Source organism: Trachypithecus francoisi, unplaced genomic scaffold, assembly GCF_009764315.1.
Source record: "Trachypithecus francoisi isolate TF-2019V2 unplaced genomic scaffold, Tfra_2.0 Lachesis_group16, whole genome shotgun sequence".
Lineage (NCBI taxonomy): Eukaryota > Metazoa > Chordata > Mammalia > Primates > Cercopithecidae > Trachypithecus > Trachypithecus francoisi.
Window position 1 is genome coordinate 50,757,985 of NW_022681461.1, and position 22,213 is coordinate 50,780,197.

A 22,213-nucleotide genomic window follows, 5' to 3' on the forward strand; every position below is an offset into this window, starting at 1 on the left:
ATTAAATATTCCATAAGATCTTATTCAAACATAAGACCTAAAGCTGTAAAATTACTAGAAGAAAAGAGGAAGAAAGCTTCTTGACCTTGTTTGAGCAATGATTTTTTTTGCATATGACCCCAAAAGCACAGGAAATGAAAGCAAAAATAGACAGGTGGGATTGCATCAAACCAAAAAGCTTTTGCACAGCAAAGGAAACAACACAGTTAAGAGACAACTTACAGAATGAGGGAAATATTTGCCAACTATTTATCTGATAAAGGGTTAATATAAAAAATACAAGGAACTCAGTTTAATAGCAAAAAAAACAAATAACCTTATTAAAAAATGGACTAAGGATCTGATAGACATTTCTCCAAAGAAGACACACAAATGGCCAATAGGTACAGGAAAAAAAAAATGCTCAACATCACTAATCATTAGAGAAATTGAAAACTACAATAAGATATAATCTCAAACCTGTTAGAAAAGGTAACAAGTGTTAAGGATGTGGAGAAAAGGGAATGCTTACATACTGTTGGTGGAAATGTAAATTGGCAGAGCCCTGATGGAAAACAGTGTGCAGGTTTCTCAAAATACTAAAAATAGAACTATGTCTGATACTGCAATCCCACTTTTGAGTATAGATCCAAAGGAAATGAACCTGGCATCTCAAAGAGATATCTGCACTCTTGTTCACTGCAGCATTATTCATAGTAGTCAAAATACGGAAACAACCTGTGTTTGTCAAAAGATGAATGGATAAAAAAATGTATGTGTGTGTGTGTGTATATGTAGATATACTGAAGTTTTTATATATCCTTTGCTTTATCGAATCCTCTCAGCACCTCCAAGAATTGAAAACATTGTATCAGGAAGAACAAAAGGAGACTTGAGGCAAATTTACTGTCTGGTCCCTTTCAGAAATAAATTGCTAGCTTAGATCAATCATATTTTATCCCTTGGGGCAGGGAACATTGCTGAGTCAAATAAAAATTTGGATTACTTTTAGCATGGGGATTACATAGATGTCAATATTAGTAAGGATCTGATATTGTCTTGTTATTAAGAAAAGTGATTGGTTGTAGTTAGTAGGGATACATGGCTACATCATTCTTATTGCCTGAGCTGACCTTGAGCAAACTACCAAGCATGTGAATGAGGTCATCCTAGACCAGCCAAGCTTTAAGCTGACTGCAGACATGTAAAGAGATCCAGGAGGGACCAGCAAAACCAGCCTAAATATGAATTTCCTAGGAAACCACAGGATCATGAGAATGAATAAATGTTTGTGATTGTAAGCCATTAAGTTCTGGGGTGGTTTGTTACACAGCAATCTCTAATTGTTATAGGTGACCAAGGTAAGTGTGTCAGATATTCTCTTTTTGCCCCTTCACAGTGCTGCAGGAGGCTGAATTATATGAACTGCAGCACAGGCTCCCCTTGCTTCAGGAGATCAAGAGGGAGGAGAATGAGGGAAGTGAAGATATTAATTCCCTGAACCCCCTCCCTGTAGTGTCACTGTGGACTGGCTGTGTTACTTGACCAAATGCCCCAAACACAGCTTCTTTGTGTTTTGTAACTACTCTCTCTCCTTTCTGCTTTCAGCTCAGGGGTGATTTGGGGCACCCACTGTTACTGAGTCTCCCTTGTGATCTCTTTAATCCCTGCTCATACCTCTGCTTATAGGCTTTTATTAAACTCTTCAATTTTTCCTAATTTGATTGTACCATCTGTTTCTTGCTGGGATCCTGACTGATAAAGAAGGCCTTATCCAGAAGGTAACATCTCAGCAAAGACTTGAATGATCTGATAGAATGAGTCACAAAGGTATCTGGGGAGAAATGCCAAGATCTTGCAGCAGCCAGGAGGCAGGGTGAGTAAGCTGGGGAGGTGTGTAGAAGACAAGGTCAAAGGGGCAACAGACACTCTGCGTGTGTGTGTGTGTGTGTGTGTGTGTGGGTGTGGATGGAGGTGTGTGGTACAGGGGAAGGAGATCACATATGGCCTTGCTGGCTTTTGTAAGGGCTTTGGCTTTTACTTAGAAAGAAATGGGGAGCCATTGGAGCCACATACATCTAATTAAATCTAATAAGATTGCTTTCCGTGATTCCGTGATGTGCTGACACTGTAGCTCTGTGATTTAGTACTGAATTTCTCCTCCCAGTCTTCCTGCCTGATGATGAATGCGTGGGCGTGTTAAGCCAGCCCAGCATGCTTGGGCCTGAGTTCAAGGCTTTGTGTCTCTCTCCTGATGCTGTGGGTGACATGACCTTCCTTACAGTACAGGATTCAGACTACAGTGTCTTTTTTTTTGTTAGCATATTCTTTTCAGCTCTGTTAATGACTTGGGAGTGGGCACATTTTTCTTACTCTCTTTTTTTTGTTGTTGTTAAAGTCAATAGGCCCTTCTATACTGACTTCAAAACGTGTACTTATCTAAAGGGTCTTATACAATAGAGAACCGCTTAACTACTTCAGTGGAAATAATACAAGGAGTTGAACAGAAATACTATCTGCCTGCCTACCTCTTAAAGATGGTAGTTTGTCTTAAATATTTAAAAGGCAGAGTTTTGCATGTACAATTCCAGAATATATAGATTTGAAAGTTGTTTTAATCCTTCAATTGAAATTTGCATCAGAGCTGGGCCTTCTGGAATTAAGTCTCGTGCACCCTCCACAGGTTACATGAATGAAGGTGATTCTCTTATAACCCCTATGAAGGACCACCCTCTCTCTGCTGTTTCTCAGAAATATTCCTCAGGCTGAAAGTCAGTCAACCAGCTGTGTAGAGCTGCAAACATCTGCATCAGATGTAGGTTTGCCCAACTAAGTTAAACTGATCTTTCCTAGGTTATACCTGAATCGAAATTTAACTATAAATTGTAGCTACATTCTTTCAGGCTCCATTCTTTGCTTTCAGCTCAGAAGGAAAGTAAGCTATTTAGTTATATGATTAATTAGGCAGGCAGAATCCTTTTCCTCCTGGCTAACAACATAGATGGACTATTAGAACCTGTTCTAATGTTTTTTGTCCAGCCTTCGCCTTAATTTCTTTTAAAATTTGTTATTATTGGCCGAGCGCAGTGGCTCACTCCTGTAATCCCAGCACTTTGCGAGGCTGAGGTGAGCTGGTCATGAGGTCAAGAGATAAAGACCACCCTGGCCCACATGGTGTAACCCCGTCTCTACTAAAAATACAACAATTAGCGGGGCATGGTGGTGCAAGCCTGTAGTCCCAGCTCCTTGGGAGGCTGAGGCAGGAGAATCGCTTGAACCCGGGAGGCGGAGGTTGCGAGCCGAGATTGCATCATTGCACTCCAGCCTGGCAACAGAGCAAGACTCCGTCTCAAAAATAATTTAAATTTTTAAAAATTTATATCCCAGTGCGTAAAGCAGGCTATTCAGTAGGTATGCAGTAGAAAGAGGATAGGAGTAGGAGTCAGCGAACCAGGGTTCTTATTTTTGTGAAAATTTAATACATTGTCCATATTTTTAATTTCAGAATTTGTCAGAGAAAACTTTGTTATGGACTGGCAACTTCTGAGATCCTTTCTTGTTCTAAAAGTCTATTTTTGTAGTCTTGTCAAAATCAATCTGGTGGCTGCTGACTTGGTCTCCAGAATGAGCTGGCTCCATAAGGCTCTAGAATACATCTTTCAACTTGGTATCTCCTGTGCCTACCACAGGGCCTGGTATAGCGTTAGATTAAATAAAAGGTGAAATGATCCCTGCTGAATTGCAGTTCCTGTATGGAAGGAGTATACCCCAGGAGGAGGGGGTGAGCCCATGGACTTCCAGCTTAACCCTAGATCTGCAGTAAAAGCCGTCAAGTCAGTTCTAGGCTCCAAGTTTAATAGTCAAGTCCCTCAATCCTGCCCAAAATCTGAATCTGGGATAGGTGTCTGCTATGGTCTAAATGTTTGTGTCCCCCAAAATTAATATGTTGAAGCCTAATCTCCAATGCAACAGGATTAAGAGGTGGGGCCTTTGGGAGGTGATTAGGTTATGACGACTCATGTAGTGCCCTTATAAAAGAGGCTTCAGGTAATCTACTTGCCCCTTCCACCCTGTGATGATACACAGAAGGCACCATCCATGAGGAATGGAACCTCACCAGACACCAAATCTACTGGCACCTTGCTTGGACTTCCCGGCTTGTAGAACTGTGAACAATAAATTTTTATTGTTTATAAATTACCCAGTGTAAGATACTTTGTTATAGCAGCCTGAACATGCTAAGACAGTGTCAAAAGTAGACTCAACATCATTCTTTAAATGGGCATTTCCCTGTGTGCTCCTAAAACCAGGCTTTCTACAACAGAGGCAGTACGTTTATTCACTGAGAACCAGGGTGCTTAGATTCAAGTTTTGGCCTGGCCATTAGCTAGGTGCATGACCTTGGTCAAGGTGCTTCACCTGCTGTACCTCAAGTTCCTTATTTATAAAATGTGGAGTAATAACTGTAACTGCCTCATAAAGTTGTTCTGTGGATTAAATAAATTTATATACTTAGAACAGCGCTGTTTACATTGTGTTCAATTATAATTTTGACTAATGAGCCTCAAGAAACATAGGAATAGAAGAAAAAATATTAAAATAGTCCTAAAAGAAATACTGGTGCATTTGGAAGACTGAAAGAGAATATCATCAATGTTCATAAAAAGGGAATTATAAGCCTTATAAAACTCCTTTCACGCAAAGGAAAACAGAGGTTGAATGCCTTTAAGTAGGTTCAATATTGATTGAGTGATTGAATGATTGATTGAGACGGAGTCTCACTCCATCAGAGGCTGGAGTGCAGTGGCGCCACCTGGGCTCACTGCAACCTCCGCCTCCCGTGTTCAAGCGATTCTCCTGCCTCAGCCTCCTGAGTAGAGCAGCTGTGACTGCAGGCGCCCAACCCCACGCCGGGCTAATTTTTTTTTTTTTTTTTTTTTTTTTAGTAGAGATGGGGTTTCACCATGTGGCTCAGGCTGATCTCGAACTCAGCCCGCCTTGGCCTCCCAAAGTGCTGGGATTACAGGCGTGAGCCAGCCCACCCTGCTCCGAAATTAATTTAGCTAAATTCTTAGAGTGTGAATGCATAGTCTGTTATTGGGAAAATTGATAACGTTCTGTGATACATAATTACTTTTCTGAGGTGATGGGGAACCAAACACTTCCTACAAATGAGAGACAGAACTTCTTGTCTACACATTAAAATAACTTTGGAAACTTAGAAAAATATCAATGTCAAGGTCCCGCAGCAGAGCTTTTTCAACCAAGTGACGAGACCCAGGCACTTTTTTTCCCCCTAAGGGTGCCCCAGGGTTTAGAAACAACTAAGTCAGATATTTTTAGAGTAATTTGCCTTAACTCTTTCATCTTGCGTATAATTTCCATTCTGTCATCCACAACCGGAATTCCACTCCGTTATACCAGTCTCTCCTCATTTTTTCTGCTGGCTCTTTTCAGCGTGTTTCATCGCGGCTGCTGTCTGTCTGTCACAGCCTTCCCATGTGGGAGCTCCCACCCCGCCCCAGGAGAAAATACATGTTTATCATTCAGTAAATATTGGGCAAAATCGTAACAGCAATAACAAGCAATAATTACTCGCGCCAGTTCCCCCTAGATTACATCAACAGAAACACTTGGGCTAGAACGCCCTCAGGACTATCTAACAAGTGGATATACCACAGTGGCGCGGAGAGCTGCAGTGTTCTGTGTTGGCCAAGTGAAGTAAAGACACCAAGCGAAGAACGAAGTGTCTTCGCGGCAAGTCGGCTGTCTGCTTTAAATTTTCTGAATCCTTAATGTTATCAGTATTATTTATTTCCCCCGGGAAACAAAATCTCCAAATACCAAGAAGCCGTTTTGCATCGCCAAAAGCTGCATAGAGGCAGGCTGCCAACAGAACTACCCGGGCACGCTGCAGTGGCATCTCTAGGCAGTTTCCTTTAATATGCTTTTCCTTGGGCTAACTCTTCACTGCGATGCTGCTCCTCAGCCAGCCCTCGCGCGCAGCCCTCCCCGCGCCAGCTCAGCTGCGGAGCATGGGTCCGCCGCCCACGCCGCCTTCCAACCGCAGTGCGCTGCCTGGGCCTTAGACGCGCGTGCGCGCGAGTCGGGGAGGGCGGGCCGCAGCCGGAGGAGGCGGAACAGGGCCTCGCGATGTGCAGTCCATTGGCTCTCTTCTGCAGTCCCCGCCCCCGGGTGTTCGAGGCGGCGGGGCGGGCCACGTCAGGCAGCCGGCGCTGGGCTGAGATTGTGGCAGAAGGGAGGTAAGCCGTGCGGGGCGGCGGGATGCCACCGCTGCCCCCTGCTCGGGAACCGCTGGGTCGCGCCGCCTGCGGCCCGGTCGGCTTGCATGGAGGGCGACTGAGGCCCTGCGGGGCTGGGGCTGAGCTGGGAGATGGGGCAGTGGAGCATGTGGCGGCAAGGCCGCGTCGCGGCGAGGGGCAGCCGAGAAGGGGGCAGGACCTGCTTTTTGCCCTCGTCCGGTCCTGACGGGGCACTCAGCTTCTGGAGGACTAGGCCTTCTGAGGTTACGGAGCTCCGAGATACCTGGGCAGGGCTGGCTGTGGTGGCTGCGGTGGGACTCAGTGGGATCCAGACTCGGAAGCCGGTCGGCGCGCTTCTTGCATACCTGCTGCAGCAGGTTGCAGTCGTCCCACTCTCCTTCGACCGGTTCCCTAGTTGGGGACAGAGTAGGAGGTTCTGGCCGCGTCCTGCTTGGCCTGGGTGACTCTCTTTCTCATTCCCGGTGACTCACTCAGATCATGTCCACTTATAATGCAAAGGCTTATGGGTGAGCAGGGCCTGTTTTCAGCCTCCTAGTTCTCTGGTTCAGTCCGCACTTGCGGCAATTACCTGAAGAAAGCGTATATTAGATGTATGCTTTGAAATTTTCGCAGCAGCTAACGTGTGGAGACGTGCAGTTGTGTTGCACTCACCCTTCATGAGTTTTAGTTTCAGCTGTAGCGTCCTAATCTCTCAGTGTGGTTCCTGAATTTGGAGCTTTTGAAATCAATGAAATCCTGCCAATTTCATGCAGTCATTCATTCATACTTTCCGAACTTTTTTGATGGATTCCTTGATGGTCAGCCTCATACCAGATACTAAAATCGGCATTTCCTGCGTTTTCTTACAGTTTATATGCTAGTTTTATTGTCTAGATTTGAGTTGGAATTTTTTTTTTTTGTTATTTTCAGGTTCTAGTATCCCTTAAACTATGGTGGCTCTGAGGGTGTAATCCTGATAACTGTGTAAGTAATGGCTCTAGGTTTCAGTGGCCTATCTGTAAGAAGGGGAATGGGATTAGTATAATTTTGAGATTTTCAAAGAGAGGAGGGGTAGATGGTATGTTTCCTGAAATGTGTTAGCAGTTAGGAAGTAACTATTTTAAAAACACAGGATGTATTTTATGGTTATGTTTTACTGTGTCAACGAACATTGTATCTGTCCACATTCACTTTTTGACTACCAAGCAAGTGCATGTTTACAGTTTTGATTCACATCCAATTCCTGCGTAGAAAGCACTGTGACTCATCTAAATTTTGAAATGTAGTAATCATGAGCTTTTTAATGTTACATACAAAGGTATGATATTGAAACAATTGCATAAAAATGCAATTTTCTTTTTTTATTTTTATTTTTATTTTTATTTTTTTATTTTATTTTATTTTATTTTTTATATTTTTTATTATACTTTAAGTTCTAGGGTACATGTGCATAACGTGCAGGTTTGTTACATATGTATACTTATGCCATGTTGGTGTGCTGCACCCATCAACTCGTTAGCACCCATCAAGTCATCATTTATATCATGTATAACTCCCCAATGCAATCCCTCCCTCCTCCCCCCTCCCCATGATAGGCCCCAGTGTGTGATGTTCCCCTTCCCGAGTCCGAGTGATGTCATTGTTCAGTTCCCACCTATGAGTGAGAACATGCGGTGTTTGGTTTTCTGTTCTTGTGATAGTTTGCTAAGAATGATGGTTTCCAGCTGCATCCATGTCCCTACAAAGGACGCAAACTCATCCTTTTTTATGGCTGCATAGTATTCCATGGTGTATATGTGCCACATTTTCTTAATCCAGTCTGTCACTGATGGACATTTGGGTTGATTCCAAGTCTTTGCTATTGTGAATAGTGCCGCAATAAACATACGTGTGCATGTGTCTTTGTAGTAGAATAATTTATAATCCTTTGGGTATATACCCAGTAGTGGGATGGCTGGGTCATATGGTACATCTAGTTCTAGATCCTTGAGGAATTGCCATACTGTTTTCCATAATGGTTGAACTAGTTTACAATCCCACCAACAGTGTAAAAGTGTTCCTATTTCTCCACATCCTCTCCAACACCTGTTGTTTCCTGACTTCTTAATGATTGCCATTCTAACTGGTGTGAGATGGTATCTCATTGTGGTTTTGATTTGCATTTCTCTGATGGCGAGTGATGATGAGCATTTTTTCATGTGTCTAAAAATGCAATTTTCAAAGCATTTTGACTTGCTTTTATAGATTAGTGGAAGCTAAAACCTCTGCCTTGATTATTTGCTTACCTAATCAATGTTAGGAAGTTACTGTCATGTGGCTAATATTTATCAATATTGTGTCTATTTTAACATTTGTTTCATTAACCCCAAATTTACTGGATTTTAATTGATTGTTGCCTCCAGTTAACTCCTGATAACCAGGTCAATAAATAGTTTGAAATCAAAATTTTCGTGGAGGTGTAACCAGAGTTTTTCATTTGTTGATTGATTGATGGTGCTTACCAGTAAGTGGTTTGGCCTTTCCCCCCACCCCCCCGACCCCCGTCTAAAATGATTTATGAAACAGTTAGTCTGAGGCATAATATTCTTAGCTTCATGATACTTTTGGGATATTGTCCACAAATGATTAGTTGAATTAAATTGTGTATACCACTATCAGGAGTTTGGAAAATTTAAGAAAATACAACTTTTTAAATTTTTGCATTTGCTGCGTTTTTGTTTGTTTGTTTGTTTTTGTTTGGAGACAGGGTCTCACTCTGTCACCGAGGCTGGAGTGCAATGCTGCGATCTCGGCTCACTGCAACCTCCGCCTCCCAGGTTCAAGTGATTCTCCTGCCTCAGCCTCCTAAGTAGCTGGGATTACAGGTGCATGCCACCACGCCCAGCTAATTTTTGTATTTTTAGTAGAGACGGGGTTTCATCATGTTGGTCAGGCTGGTCTCAAAATCCTGACCTCAAGTGATGCCTTCACGTCAGTGCTACATCTTTCAGTTCTAGAAATGGACCTGATCAAGATTAGAAGGTTAAGTGGGAAAATTCAAGAGCTGAGGACATTAACATTCTAGCGGAAAAAAAAAAAAAAAAACCACCATGAGAAATAATAACTATATTTGGAGGAAGTCTAAGGAAATAATAGTGTCAGGATTATTAGTCTACAGCAAAACTTGATCTTAATCAGTTTTTCTTGATGTATAACAATGAACTTGGTTTAAGTACAAAAAGAAAATTAGGGTGATAATTTAAATTTTGATCAAGTGGGTAGTATGTATTTCTTTAGAAGATGAGAAATCTATAGATCTAGAGATGTATAATAAAGTATGCTATACTTACATGAGTATAATATAAGTCTGTGATTCACAATTAGTAATAGATTGATGGAGGTTTTGTTACTATTTCCACATGATAAGAAACAAGATTTGCTAAGCTAATATGACAAGGGATATTTGTGAATTTCCTCCATGTAAATGATTTGAAACAACAAAATTTTAAGTGATGTGGAAGAGCCCATCTGTTTTCAAACAATGGATTGACATATAGTTTTTATAACTCTCTAAGTACTTCTGGCCTCATTGTTGTTGTTTTTTTTTTCCTACTCAGGTCATATTGGAAGTAATAAAATTGCATTTATGATTTTAAAAGTTTATATTGGCTTTCATTTAATTAGTCTGAGTTACTTTAGTTTTATATATTTTGAAGGTGTTTCAAAACCCTTGACTTTAAATACTGTATAGCTTTCCACTGTTCATGATGGGAAAACATTTCTTTAGGCCAAAGGAAGTTGAGAATTCAACTTGCATAGATAGTCAGTTTATTACCATTATTTGTTTAAAGACTTATCTTTTCACTTGCCTGGGGACCAATGAAGCATTCCACTGAAGCTCCTAAACTGGAGATTTATGCCTTCGAAGATACCTTCTAATCTCCTTTTGGTCAGATGAGTTCTTGCTAATTTGGTTGATAAGTATGTTGAACAAATGTCATACAGTAATTGTGAGTGTTGTAACTGTAGTTTTATTATGAAGTTTTTTTGGTTGCCAGGGTGTATCTTTCCCTTCTCTCTTGACAAGCCTTTCTATTTGGCCTACCTGCTTTCATTATTTAGTCTTAAGTTCTACTTTGCTTTCCAATCATTGCGCATGTTGGTTTATGTAACCAAACCTGATTTTAGTATATGCTATTAGGACATACACATGGAGAGGAATGGAGGATACTTTTTATTAAATGTTTTTAATTGTTGAAACATTTAAGTAAATGTGATTTTTTAAAGAGTCATAGTTATTAAAGGTATTGTATTCACTATTTTTTATTTATTCCTTTGTTCAGCAAAGACAGCAACTACTTCGATACTAGGTCCTTAAATTTTCTTTAAGGAACTTATAGTATTGCATGGACTCCATAAATAATGCCAAAATACAATGGGATAAACATTATGATTAGTTATTTACGTAGTATAGTGGGGGATAGAAGAAAACTGTGTGTGAGGTTTGAGGAGATTCAGAGAAGGCTTTATGGAGGAATTTTCATCTCAGTTAAAGTTTGAAAGTGAGTAGGAACTAGTTAGTGATACTAGAGGATAAGACATTCCAGGCACAAGAAAGTAGTGAGGACAAACAGATAGGTTAAAGACAGAACATAGACCCCTAATGTGTTAAGAGAGAGAACAGAGAGATGAACTTTAAAAAGCGAACAAGGGGTAAATAATGAAAGCTCTCTTCCACACCATGTTAGCCATTTTGAGCTTTATTCTGGAGGCTGTGGTGATCCATGAGTAATAGATTTTAAGTGGAAGAAAGTTAAGATCAGTTTCATGAGGCAATGTGAGGAATGAATTGTAGTGGAGTAAGGCAAAAATTTCCATTACATACGACAGAACTCTGACAATGCAGTCAGTGGTGCTTGAGAGAACAGGATGAATTCCAGATATATTAAGGTGATTGAGTTAGTGGCCAGATGGATGTAGGGGATGAAGAAGTGATGGAGTCAAGGATACCTCCTAGGTTTATGACTTCCCAAGATAGGAATCACATGAGGAATATCAGATATATGGGGAGAATAAGATCAGTAGTCTTGGACATGGGTTTGGGTCTCACAATTGGTGCTGTTCAGTGGGCATTTGGCAGCTTTGGTCTGGAGATAAAGAGAGGATTTTAGGCTGGAGATAGAGATTAGGATGCTATCAACTTATAGGTAGTGAAAACAGTGTGAGAATGGATGATGCCTAAGAGAGAGTTTATAGAATAAGAAAGAATAAAACAGAAGGGAAACCCTGGGAAACACCGCCCTGTAGGAAAGATGACTCAGTGAAAAAGACAGAAGGAACAGCCTAATGACACTGGACATCTAGAAGATAAGGAGGCAGAGAATTCAACAAGAAGAGACTGGTCAGATGCCATTGGGAATAGGAGAAAGAGCCAACTACAGTTTTTGGAAGGCTTCCCAGATAGGCCAGGATCATTAATTTGTAATAATACTAGTTCATATGATTCTGTGACTTTTGGCAGCAAAATTCACTAGAACCAGAGATGATAAAGTAGTTGGATTGATACAGTATTTGGATTTTGTTATGTGCATATGGTTAAGAATGCAAAGGAGTTGAAAATATTGTTGAAAGAACGGTCAGAGTGATGGAATGTGAACTTTACACTGGATAGGGATGATGATAGAGCCAGGAGGAGCTGAAAGATTGAGATAACATAATTGGTTAAAATGATTAAATGTCTGGATGAAGTAAATATACAAGTGTTTGTAGCTAAAAGGGAGATAATGAAAAGGATAGAAATACTCTGGTCAGAGTAGAATATTGGAATTTAAGATTTTTAGGGTATGGATGGCGTGTAGGGTTTGGCTGTGGATATAGATGGTAGAAATGGAGGTGTTCAGGAACAATGAGATTGGTGGTGCGTTGGACGAATTGCTCACCCAGATTGCTGTAGATGACTGTCGTACCCAGGGAGGAAGGGTAGAATGTGATCCAAATTTCTGAGGTTTAGATTGCATATGGGTCAGTATATATGAGAGATGAAGATACTTAGATGTTACGCCCTCAAAGGCACAGGGGGTGGGGGTGGGATGGGGCAAGTGGTCTGGAAACATTCTTCTGGGCCTTGGGTTTGGAAGGATGATTAGCCTGTACTGATGGGGGCCACCAAAGAAGGGGAGTTTAGTTTCTATTAGGCCTAGGAGGTACAGGGAGCATCTTGTGAAGAGGCTGAGGATATAAGAAAGCTTATTGACTATAGTATCAGTGTAAAAGCTTGAGAAGGAGTGAGAGAGCGAGGAAAGATTATTTAGAGGAGAAGACAGGTTAGAAAGAGCTTAGATTTGGGTGTAAGGGTGACAGCACTTTTCTGAAGCATATGGATAGCTTTTAGTAGTTTGGACTTAAAATTTTTTTTTTTTTTTTAAAGGTATGGAAGAGAATTTATTTAGCTTTGTGAGGCTTTACTTCATAATATACATACCCTTGGCACAGGAGGGGCCCCATTAAAGTTTCATAAACTGCTTAATAAGTAAATATGTTGATTTTATGAGGCTTTGAGACATTAAGTTTGAGAAAGTTAATGGTTATCAGGATTTGCATACAAGATCATAAAACAGTAAAATAAACCAAAGAACAAGGCTTCCTTACAACCTCCAAAACATAATAAATTGCAATTTCTAGTGAAATCTTTATTCCTATGCTATTTTCATTTTGGTCTCTTAATTATTTTCCATTTTATACCCTTTGACTTTCTTTGGAACCTTTTGTATGATCTCCTCTATCTTAATAGTATAGTCACCTATTTTAGCTTGACTATATTTTTATCATTCGGAGTAGGATATACTTACTAAGCCAGTTATACTCCAGTAAACTTGTGAATGAAAAAACATTAGAGAACAGAGAATTAAGAACAAGTAATAGAGTCATTATTTCACTGATCCTCACCCAATTTCAGGAAAATCATGTACCTAAAACAGCAATTCTGAGTGATAAATTTTTCCATGTCTAAACAGAAAGAAAAGTGAAATTATAAGAATCCTATGATAGTTTACTATACATTATGTGCTTTTAATAGTTCAACACTGGTAATGTTTGATAATCAAGAGTAAATTAATAGGCTAACATTTAAAAATGTGTACTTTAATAAGTATAAAGTGTATAAATAATTAGGTAAGCTTGTGGAGAAGCTGACCAAGATACATAAATTAGGAAATACAAGTGTCCATCTAAATTTTCTATATTTCATTTTTTTCATAGTATTTATTAAAGGTGTTTAATATACAGTTTCTCATCTGTCATTTTGGAAGTCCTTTATTGTAAAGATAATTCTATTGTCTGATGACAAACAGCAGCCACTGTGGTTATTCAGGACCTCCATGTTGGATAAATTCAGTTTCTTCTTGAGACACAAGTTTCCTTCTGTATTTCTGAGGTAATGTTTTTATTATTTCTGCAGTATCTGGTGGACCCTGATACATCAGCAAATCTGATGATTTACTTCCCTTAGAATGTTGTGAAATTACAGAAGAGTGAGATGGTAGCCCTGCTGATCTCAAAGCTTCTGATACATTGGGTTTAGGATTGTCTCTTCTGTCAGGAAACCTTATTAATGGAGTGTGTGGTTTCACTACCTGAACGACCCTACTGGCAGACGCCATCTTGCTGCCCATCATGACCCCGAGAAGGGGCAGTTTCCCGGAATTTAAATTTCGATGAAGCTTTCTGTTGTTAACATTTATCCATCAAGTCATTATGGTTTCTGTTAGAGTAGGACAGTTGGCATAGTACTGTTTCTAAATTTAAAAATGACATATATGTCTCCAGTGAATATTTGTGTTATCTGTCGGAGAAAGGATGGACAGTGTGGCCTATTTGTTTTTATGTACCTTTTCCTGACCTCTGAACTCCCAAAATACTTTTGCAAATACATTTCATCATGTGTGCCAATTCTTATCTATTGGTAGGATTAGAAGGTTATGTTGAGTATTTTTAGGTCAATTCTGGGCCCAGAGGTGTAGAAAACGCCTTAATGTGAATTAAAATTGCCATGAATGTGGGAGGTGGGCATACCTGCATTTACCTAAGATTGCCATCTGTTATTTTCTCACCTACAGTCTGTTTCTGAGGACAGCTCCTCACTCATGCACTAGGTCTCATTCCTTTTACCTTCCCAAGGATTTGGTTCCAGCATCTCTCTCTCTCTCAACATAGCATTTTCCCTCATTACTGGATTATTCCCTTAAGTAATGCAAGTATGCTGGTATTTTTCCATGTTAAAATAATAGCTTTTGACCCCATTCCTGCTTAAGCCACTGCACAATTTATTTGTTACCCCTTATGGTATAACTATACTTGTGTCCAATTACTTTCCTTCTATTCTTTCTTAAATTCACTTTAATCAGGTTTTCTCCCTTACCTCTATCAAAAAATTACTCTTCTAAAAGTAACTTTTCTAAGAAGTTCCTTTTCTAAAAGTGACTTTATTTTTCATCTAGAGACAGAGTCTTGTTTTGTTGCCCACGCTGAAGTGCAGTGGTGTGATCATAGCTAACCACATCCTTCAACTCCTGGGCTCAAGTGGTACTTCTGCCTTGCCTCCTGAGTAGCTAGAACTGCGGATATGTGCCACCATACCTGGCTAATTTTTCTAGTTTTTGTAGAGGTGGGGTCTTACCATGTTCCTCAGGCTGGTTTTGAACTTCTGGCCTCAAGCAGTCCTCCAGCCTGGGCCCAGAGTGCTGGGTTTACAGGTGGAGGCACCATGCCTCGCCCTTTCTTTTCCCAAATCTAAAGGTCTCTTCCAAGTTTCTACCTCTCAGTTGACCTGTCAGCGTTTTTTTGGTTTGGTTTTTTTTTTGTTGTTGTTGTTGTTTTGAGACAGCTAGTCACTCTCTGCTTCTTTATTTTTATTTTTGAGACAGAGTCTCACTCTGTTGCCCAGGCTGGAGTGCAGTGGCAGTGGCTAGAGTGCACTGACCTTGGCTCACTGCAACTTTCATCTCCTGGGTTCAAGTGATTCACCTGCCTTAGCCTCCTGAGTAGCTGGGATTACAGGCATGTGTCACCACACCTGGCTAATTTTTGTATTTTTAGTAGAGATGGAGGTTTACCATGTTGGCCAGACTGGTCTCGGACTCCTGACCTCAAGTGATCCACCTGCCTTGGCCTCCCAAAGTGCTGGGATTACAGGTGTGAGCCACCGTGCCAGCCCACTCTCTGCTTCTTAAAACACTTTCTTCCTTTATTAGCAAAAATGCCACAATTCCTGGTTTTCCTCCTACCTCATTGTCCCTTTTTAGACTCCTTTACTGGTTTTTCCTTATCTCCCTGATAAGAGTGCTGTTAACACTGAAGTGCTTCAGGGCTCAGTCATTAGACCGTATACTTCTGGATCATATCATTCAGCCTTTAAATATTAGCTTTATTATTTATTTATTTAATTTATTTAATTTTTTTAGACGGAGTTTCACTCTGTCCCCCGAGCTCGAGTGCAGTGGCGCGATCTCTGCAAGCTCCGCCTCCCGGGTTCACGCCATTCTCCTGCCTCAGCCTCCTGAGTAGCTGGGACTACAGGCGCCCACCACCTTGCCTGGCTAATTTTTTGTATTTTTAGTAGAGATGGGGTTTCACTGTGTTAAGCCAGGATGGTCTCGATCTCCTGACCTCGTGATCCATGAGGCCTCCCAAAGTCCTGGGATTATGGGCATGAGCCATTGCACCTGGCCAATTTATTTTTTTGAGATGGAGTCTCCCTCTGTCACCCAGACTGGAGTGCAGTGGCACGATCTCGGCTCACTGCAACCTTCGCCTCCTGGGTTCAAGCGATTCTTCTGCTTCAGCCTCTTAAGTAGCTGGGACCACAGGTGCGCACCACCACACCAGGCTGATTTTTGTGTTTTTAGTAGAGAGGTTGGCCAGGCTGGTCTTGAAAAATGATCCACCCGCCTTGGCCTCCCAAAGTACTGGGATTACAGGTGTGAGCCACGGCGCCTGGCCTAAATATTAGCTTTAAATACTAGTAATATCCTAGTAGCTTTCAAATTTATATTTTCAGTCTGGCCTTCCCGTGAACTCCTGACTCTGTATATCCAGTGCCTACTCAGCATCTTCTGTTTGGATGACTAATATATATTTCAAACTAAACTGAATTTCCTTTTTTACCTATAATCTTCCCTCTTTCAGTTAATAGAAACTCCATCCTTTTCATGACATAGGCTAAAAACCTGAGTATCATCCTTGGCTCTTCTTTCTCTCATAATCTATATATATACTGTTACTTTGGAAAGCGTGTTGGCTATGCCTTCACAATGTATTTAGAATCCAAGTACTTGTCACTACCCACTGCTGTCACCCTAGTCTAAGCCCCCATTGTTTATGTCCCAGATCTTGCAGTAGCCTCTGTATTAGTTATCTATTGTTACCAACCCCCAAAGTTTTGTGGCTTAAACCAACAGTTATTTATTAGTTTGTGATTCTGTGGTTGGCAGCTTAGGTTGGGCTTGGGGTAGGTGGGGGGCAACTCTTTTGCTGGTCTTGCCCATGCTCACTCATGTAGTGATGGGGACTGGTAGGTTTGGAGGTCTCAGCTGAGATGGCTTGTCTCTGCTCTACATGGTTCAGTAAACTATCTCATGTTTATGTTTCTTTACATGGTGGTCTAATGGAAGCAAGATAACAAGAGGAAACTATGTGGCCTTTTGAGGCTTGGACTAAGAACTTCTACAGCTTCACTTTCCCTGCTGTTGGTGTGAGCAGGTCACCAGGTCAAGCCAGATGAAGGGGATAGAAAATTAGTCTACTTTTTTTCCGAGGGGAGCAGCAAAGTCACTTTGTAAAGCGGTTTGTATACAGAGACCGGGAGCAACCGAAGGCCATTTTTTGCAATCTGTCCTGGCCTTCTAACGGATTGCTTCTTTCTTTTCCCTTGCAATATTGTCAGAACAGCAGCCAGAGTGATTTTATAAAAACATGAGTTAGATCTCTTCTCTGCCCCAAACTCTCCCGTGACTTCCCGTTACCACCCAAAGTAAAAGGCAGTCTTGGGATTGTCCTGTGAGGCTTGCCATGATCTGACCCATTTGTTGCCTCTCCAACTCCATTTACAGCCACTCTCTCCATCTCTCGCTTAATCTGCTCAAATTAGCCTCTTTGCTGTTCTTCAGACATCGGAGGCCTGCTTTCACCATGGCATTGGCACTGCTACTTTTTCCGCTTAGATCTTCTTTTCTGAGATGATGAAACTGCTCTTTTAGCCCCTTTCAGTCTACTTGAGTACTTCCTCAGGCTTTCCCTGACCATCCTTTTAAAAATGGAAACCTCTCTCTAATACTGTCTATCCTCCGCCCTGGTTTACTTTTATCCATAACACTTATCTTCAGAAATGCTATATAATTTACTGTTTTGCTTATTCTTATCTTCCCTCTACTAGAAATGTAATCTATAAGGGTAGGGATTTTTCTCTGTATTCCCAGTGCTTAGTATACTGTCTGACACAAGGTAGGCATCTCACAAATATTTCTTGAATGAAGGAATGACAGGTATTGCAATCTTTTTCAGGCTTAGGTATCTCTTCCATGCTTTATGGAAAAGCTCTGGGCCATTATCTGAGGAAATTCCTGGTCTCCTTTGCAAGTACTTTTGCAATCACTATCTGTCTGTCTGTCTGTCTGTCTGTCTATCTATCTATCTATCTATCTATCTATGTACATGGAGTCTTGCTCTGTTGCCCAGGCTGAAGTGCAGTGGTGCGATTTTGGCTCAGTGCAACCTCTGCCTCCTGGGTTCAAGCGATTCTTGTGCCTCAGCCTCCCAAGTAGATGGGATTAAAGGTGCTTGCTACCACACCTGGTTAATTTTTGTATTTTTAGTAGAGATGGCACTTCACCATGTTGGCCAGGCCAGTCTCGAACTCCTGACTTCAAGTGATCTTCCCGCCTTGGCCTCCCAAAGTGCTGGGATTACAGGTGTGAGCCACTGCGCCCAACTGCAATCCATTTTTTAAAAGAGGTCTTCTAGACCAAGTATTCTTCCACATCCAGACTCTAATTTATTCTTTGTAAGATTATCATATTCTCTTAACTATATGTAACATCTTTCTTGATACTTAATAGCAACCTCTTCACTTTGAGTTGTAAATCGTAACATTTTTTGTTCAAAGCAAAGCTGAAGCAGGTGAAAGGAATAGTCTAGGGCAGAAAATTTTCAAACCTTTTTTAAGGTCTTAGACTGTCTCTCCACCTCCACGTATCTTACTGAGAGCTTCAGATAAATGTTTTGTTATTCAAAATAAAGGTTTTATTATTCAAAATAAAGCTATTTTACATTTGAATTTATAGCATACTCTTATTATAAAGTCAGTCTGAACCATGAAGCTATTATCAGGAGCATAACATTGAAATGAATGATTATGAATAAAAATGATAATCTCTATATGCCTCAGCCTCTAGTTTATTTTTGTATTGTGATTTTGTATTTTGGTTTTGTTGCAGATCATCAAGGAAATTTTCATCCACACAGATTAACGGTTGAAAATGGTAATAATTTTTTTAACAGTTCACATTGCAATCTTACAATCTCTAGTTACTTTTTTTTTCTATTTTCTTCTATTTTTAAAAATGTGTTACTGTGGACAATTTAAAACATACATTAATAGGGAATATAGTGAATGAACTTAATTTCAACAACATCAACATTTTGTCAGTCTTGTTTTTCTAACATTTTTTCCTCCCTAGCTTTTTCTTAAAGTAATTGTCTTTAATTAATAAGGACTTCTTAAAGTGCAATTACTAGGCCATTCATTATCAACCCTAACAAAATTAATACCAATTCCTAAATATTATCCAATACAGTCCATATTTCAGAATTTCTCAGTTGTGCCAAGGTTGTCTTAGTAGAATTGGTTTTTTGAAATCAGAATCATGTAAGTTTCCCAAATATAATATAATTTGGTTATTATATGTGTTTAGTCACTTATTCTGTACACACCCTCCACTCCTTTTCTCCCTTGTCATTGATTTGTTGGAGAAACCGAGTCCTTTGTCCTGTAAAGTGTCCCAAATTCTGGACTTGACCTATTGCTCTGCAAGTGGTATTGTCCTGGAAGAGGTACCTTGTTCTTGTATCTCATATATTTCTTGTAAATTGGAAATTAAATGTAAAGAGCTGTGTATATTAGTGGCAAATGTTTTTAGGTAAGAGTATTCTTACAGAAGCCTGTGTATGTCCTATTCCATCACCTCGTGAGGATACAATGTGTGTGGTATTCATACTTTTAGTGATGCTAAGATGAATCAATCAATTCAAGTGGGATCATCCTGATCCTTCTAATGTAAAGTTCCCTATCTTCCTTTAACTTAATAGTTTTAGCAACAGTTGATGATTCATTCACAAATCAAATTATATATTAACAAAGTAATTTCATATTGGTAAAGATTTTTCTTAAGCATATAATTATGCTTTCATTTTTTCTTTCCTTACGTTTCTTTTTACAATACAATCAATTTTTCCCTGCCCCCTCATCCCACATTTAGACACGTACACAATGCCTTCAGTACGTGTTGAACATTTGACGTAAAGTCTGTAAGGAGATGTGAAATGGAATGGACAATAAAGGAAGGTGATGTAGGGAAGTAAGGATTATCTACCCACCTACCTACTGACTTGCCTGTCTCCTCTCCTTCTCTCTATCTTACTGGTTTCAATTTATAATATTTTAAAAGCTATGTGGGATAGGTATGGATTAGAGGGCCACTGAGGCCTTATAGGGATTGGAAAGTGGATAGGACTGGGGCAGGTATTGACTGCAGCATTGGTGTTAGGTATGAATTGAATGTAAATCCAGGCTGCAGCTCAGCTTACACATTTTAACATTTATTGTGTAGAGTCAAGATTAGCTTCAAATAAAATTGAAAAGCAGGTGAAGCATATACAGTCTGCATGTTGCATCCTTTTATCATGTAGCTTTTCTTAGCTGATATGGACAAAAGTAAATTGAACTTCCAAGAATTTAGGCAACTCATGCATTGCTGCATTATTTTAGAAACGGATAAATGATTTCAACTTCTGCATCTTAGTGTATGACTGCTTTGTTCTTCCAATTATCTGAACCCCAAACTTTGGAGTCATCCTTCACTCTTCTCACATTCCACGTCTAGTCCATTAGCAAATCTTACCAAATATATCTGAAATACTTACAACTGCAGGCATATACCCTTTGAACAAATGGAGACTTAATGTATATATAACATGGTGACTATAGTTAATGTTAATGTATTGTATAGTTGAAATTTACTAAAAGTAGATTTCAAGTGTTCTCACCATTCACACACACACACACACACACACACACACACAAAATGGTAACTAGATGAGGTGATAGATATGTTTGATTGTGGAAATCATTTCATACTGTATATATATCAAAACATCTGGTTTTGCACTCTAAATATATACAGTTTTTATTTGTCAGTTGCTATGGTTTGAATGCCTGTCCCTTTTTTTTTTTTTTTTTTTTTTTTTGAGACGGAGTCTCGCTCTGTCACCCAGGCTGGAGTGCAGTGGCCGGATCTCAGCTCACTGCAAGCTCTGCCTCCCGGGTTTACGCCATTCTCCCGCCTCAGCCTCCCGAGTATCTGGGACTACAGGCGCCCGCCACCTCGCCCGGCTAGTTTTTTGTATTTTTAAGTAGAGACAGGGTTTCACCGTGTTAGCCAGGATGGTCTCGATCTCTTGACCTCGTGATCCGCCCGTCTCGGCCTCCCAAGCCTGTCCCTTTTAAAACTCATGTTTAAATGTAATTGCCGTTGGCCAGGTGCTGTGGCTCATGCCTGTAATCCCAGCACTTTGGGAGGCCGCGGCAGGTGGATGGCTTGAACCCAGGAGTTCGAGACCAGCCTAGGCAACATGGCAAAACTCCATCTCTACTAAGAAAATACAAAAATTAACTGGATGTGGTGGCGCAAGCCTGTACTTCCAGCTACTTGGGAGGCTGAGGTGAGAAGATCGCTTGTGCCCATGAGATGTAGGTTGTAGTGAATTGAGATCATGCCACCGTGCATCAGCCTGGGCAACAGTAAGACTCTATCTCAAAAAATAATAATAATTAATTGCCATTGTAACAGTATTAAGAGGTGGGACTGTCAAGAGGTGATTGCCATGAGGGTGCTACCCTCAAGGGTGAGATTGGTGCCGATATAAAAGTCGATCCTCTCCTGCCCTCTGTCTCTCTGCACTTCCACCATGTGATGATGTGGCACAAAGGCCCTCCACAGATGTTGACACCTTGATATTAGACTTTCCGGCTTCCAGAACTGTGAGCCAGTGAGTTTCTGTTCTTTATAAAATATTCCCAATCTCAGCTATTCTGTTTAGCAGCAGCAAACAGACTAAGACATCAATTATATCTCAATAAATCTGGAAAAAAATAAACATGTCCTAAGTCTGACCTCTTCCTACCATCTCTACTGCTGTTATCCTTGTCCATGGCAATATGATTTATCTCCTGGATTATTGATGTAACCTAACTGGTCCCTCTCTTTTTCTTCTTTTCTATCCTTGTCCTTTTATGGTCTGTCTGTTCTCCTTAGAAGCCACAATGATCTTTTAAAAATGTCAGTCAAATATGCCATTCCTCTTTCTGAAACCCTGTAGGACTTCCCATCTCACTGAGAAACATCCAAAGGCTCCCAGCACCCTGTAGAGGCTTACATGATCTGGGTTTCTGCTTCATTCTGTAATCTCTCACTGCCCAACTTGCTGACTTGCACCAGTCAACATTGGTGTCCTTGGTATTTCCTAAACTTGCCAAACATGCTTCCATCTCAAGGTCATTCCTCCTGTTTGGACTGCGCATTACTTCCTTCAGGTGTCTGTTCAAATGTCACTATCAGAAAGAGCTTTTTTTATTATTTGACAGATGCCAAAACGTTTAAAGACCTCTCTAAAATTTACCTATTGATGACTAAAATTTTGATTTTCTTGGTATGTTGTGTATG

At 40.4% G+C, this 22,213-nt stretch overlaps 2 protein-coding genes across 10 annotated transcripts in view; one reads left to right on the forward strand and one right to left on the reverse strand.

Moving 5' to 3' along the window:
* Nucleotides 1-6,160: 6,160 nt before the first annotated feature.
* FOCAD (focadhesin) overlaps nucleotides 6,161-22,213 on the forward strand; it is a 326,657-nt gene continuing 310,604 nt past the window's right edge. For 3 of the 9 annotated variants that reach the window (XM_033237451.1, XM_033237458.1, XM_033237457.1), the window contains exons 1-3: nucleotides 6,193-6,242; nucleotides 7,173-7,226; nucleotides 18,710-18,754. The gene's annotated coding sequence lies outside the window, so the exon portion shown is untranslated. Of the gene's footprint in view, nucleotides 6,243-6,275; nucleotides 6,506-7,172; nucleotides 7,227-18,709; nucleotides 18,755-22,213 lie in introns of those variants that run through there. The other 6 variants (XM_033237460.1, XM_033237456.1, XM_033237452.1 and 3 more) reach the window with 6 other exon arrangements.
* Nucleotides 12,744-13,914, reverse strand: LOC117098640 (28S ribosomal protein S36, mitochondrial-like). Its single transcript, XM_033237469.1, has one exon. It carries the CDS (start codon nucleotides 13,892-13,894, stop codon nucleotides 13,583-13,585), a length of 312 nt encoding a protein of 103 aa, XP_033093360.1. The 5' UTR covers nucleotides 13,895-13,914; the 3' UTR covers nucleotides 12,744-13,582.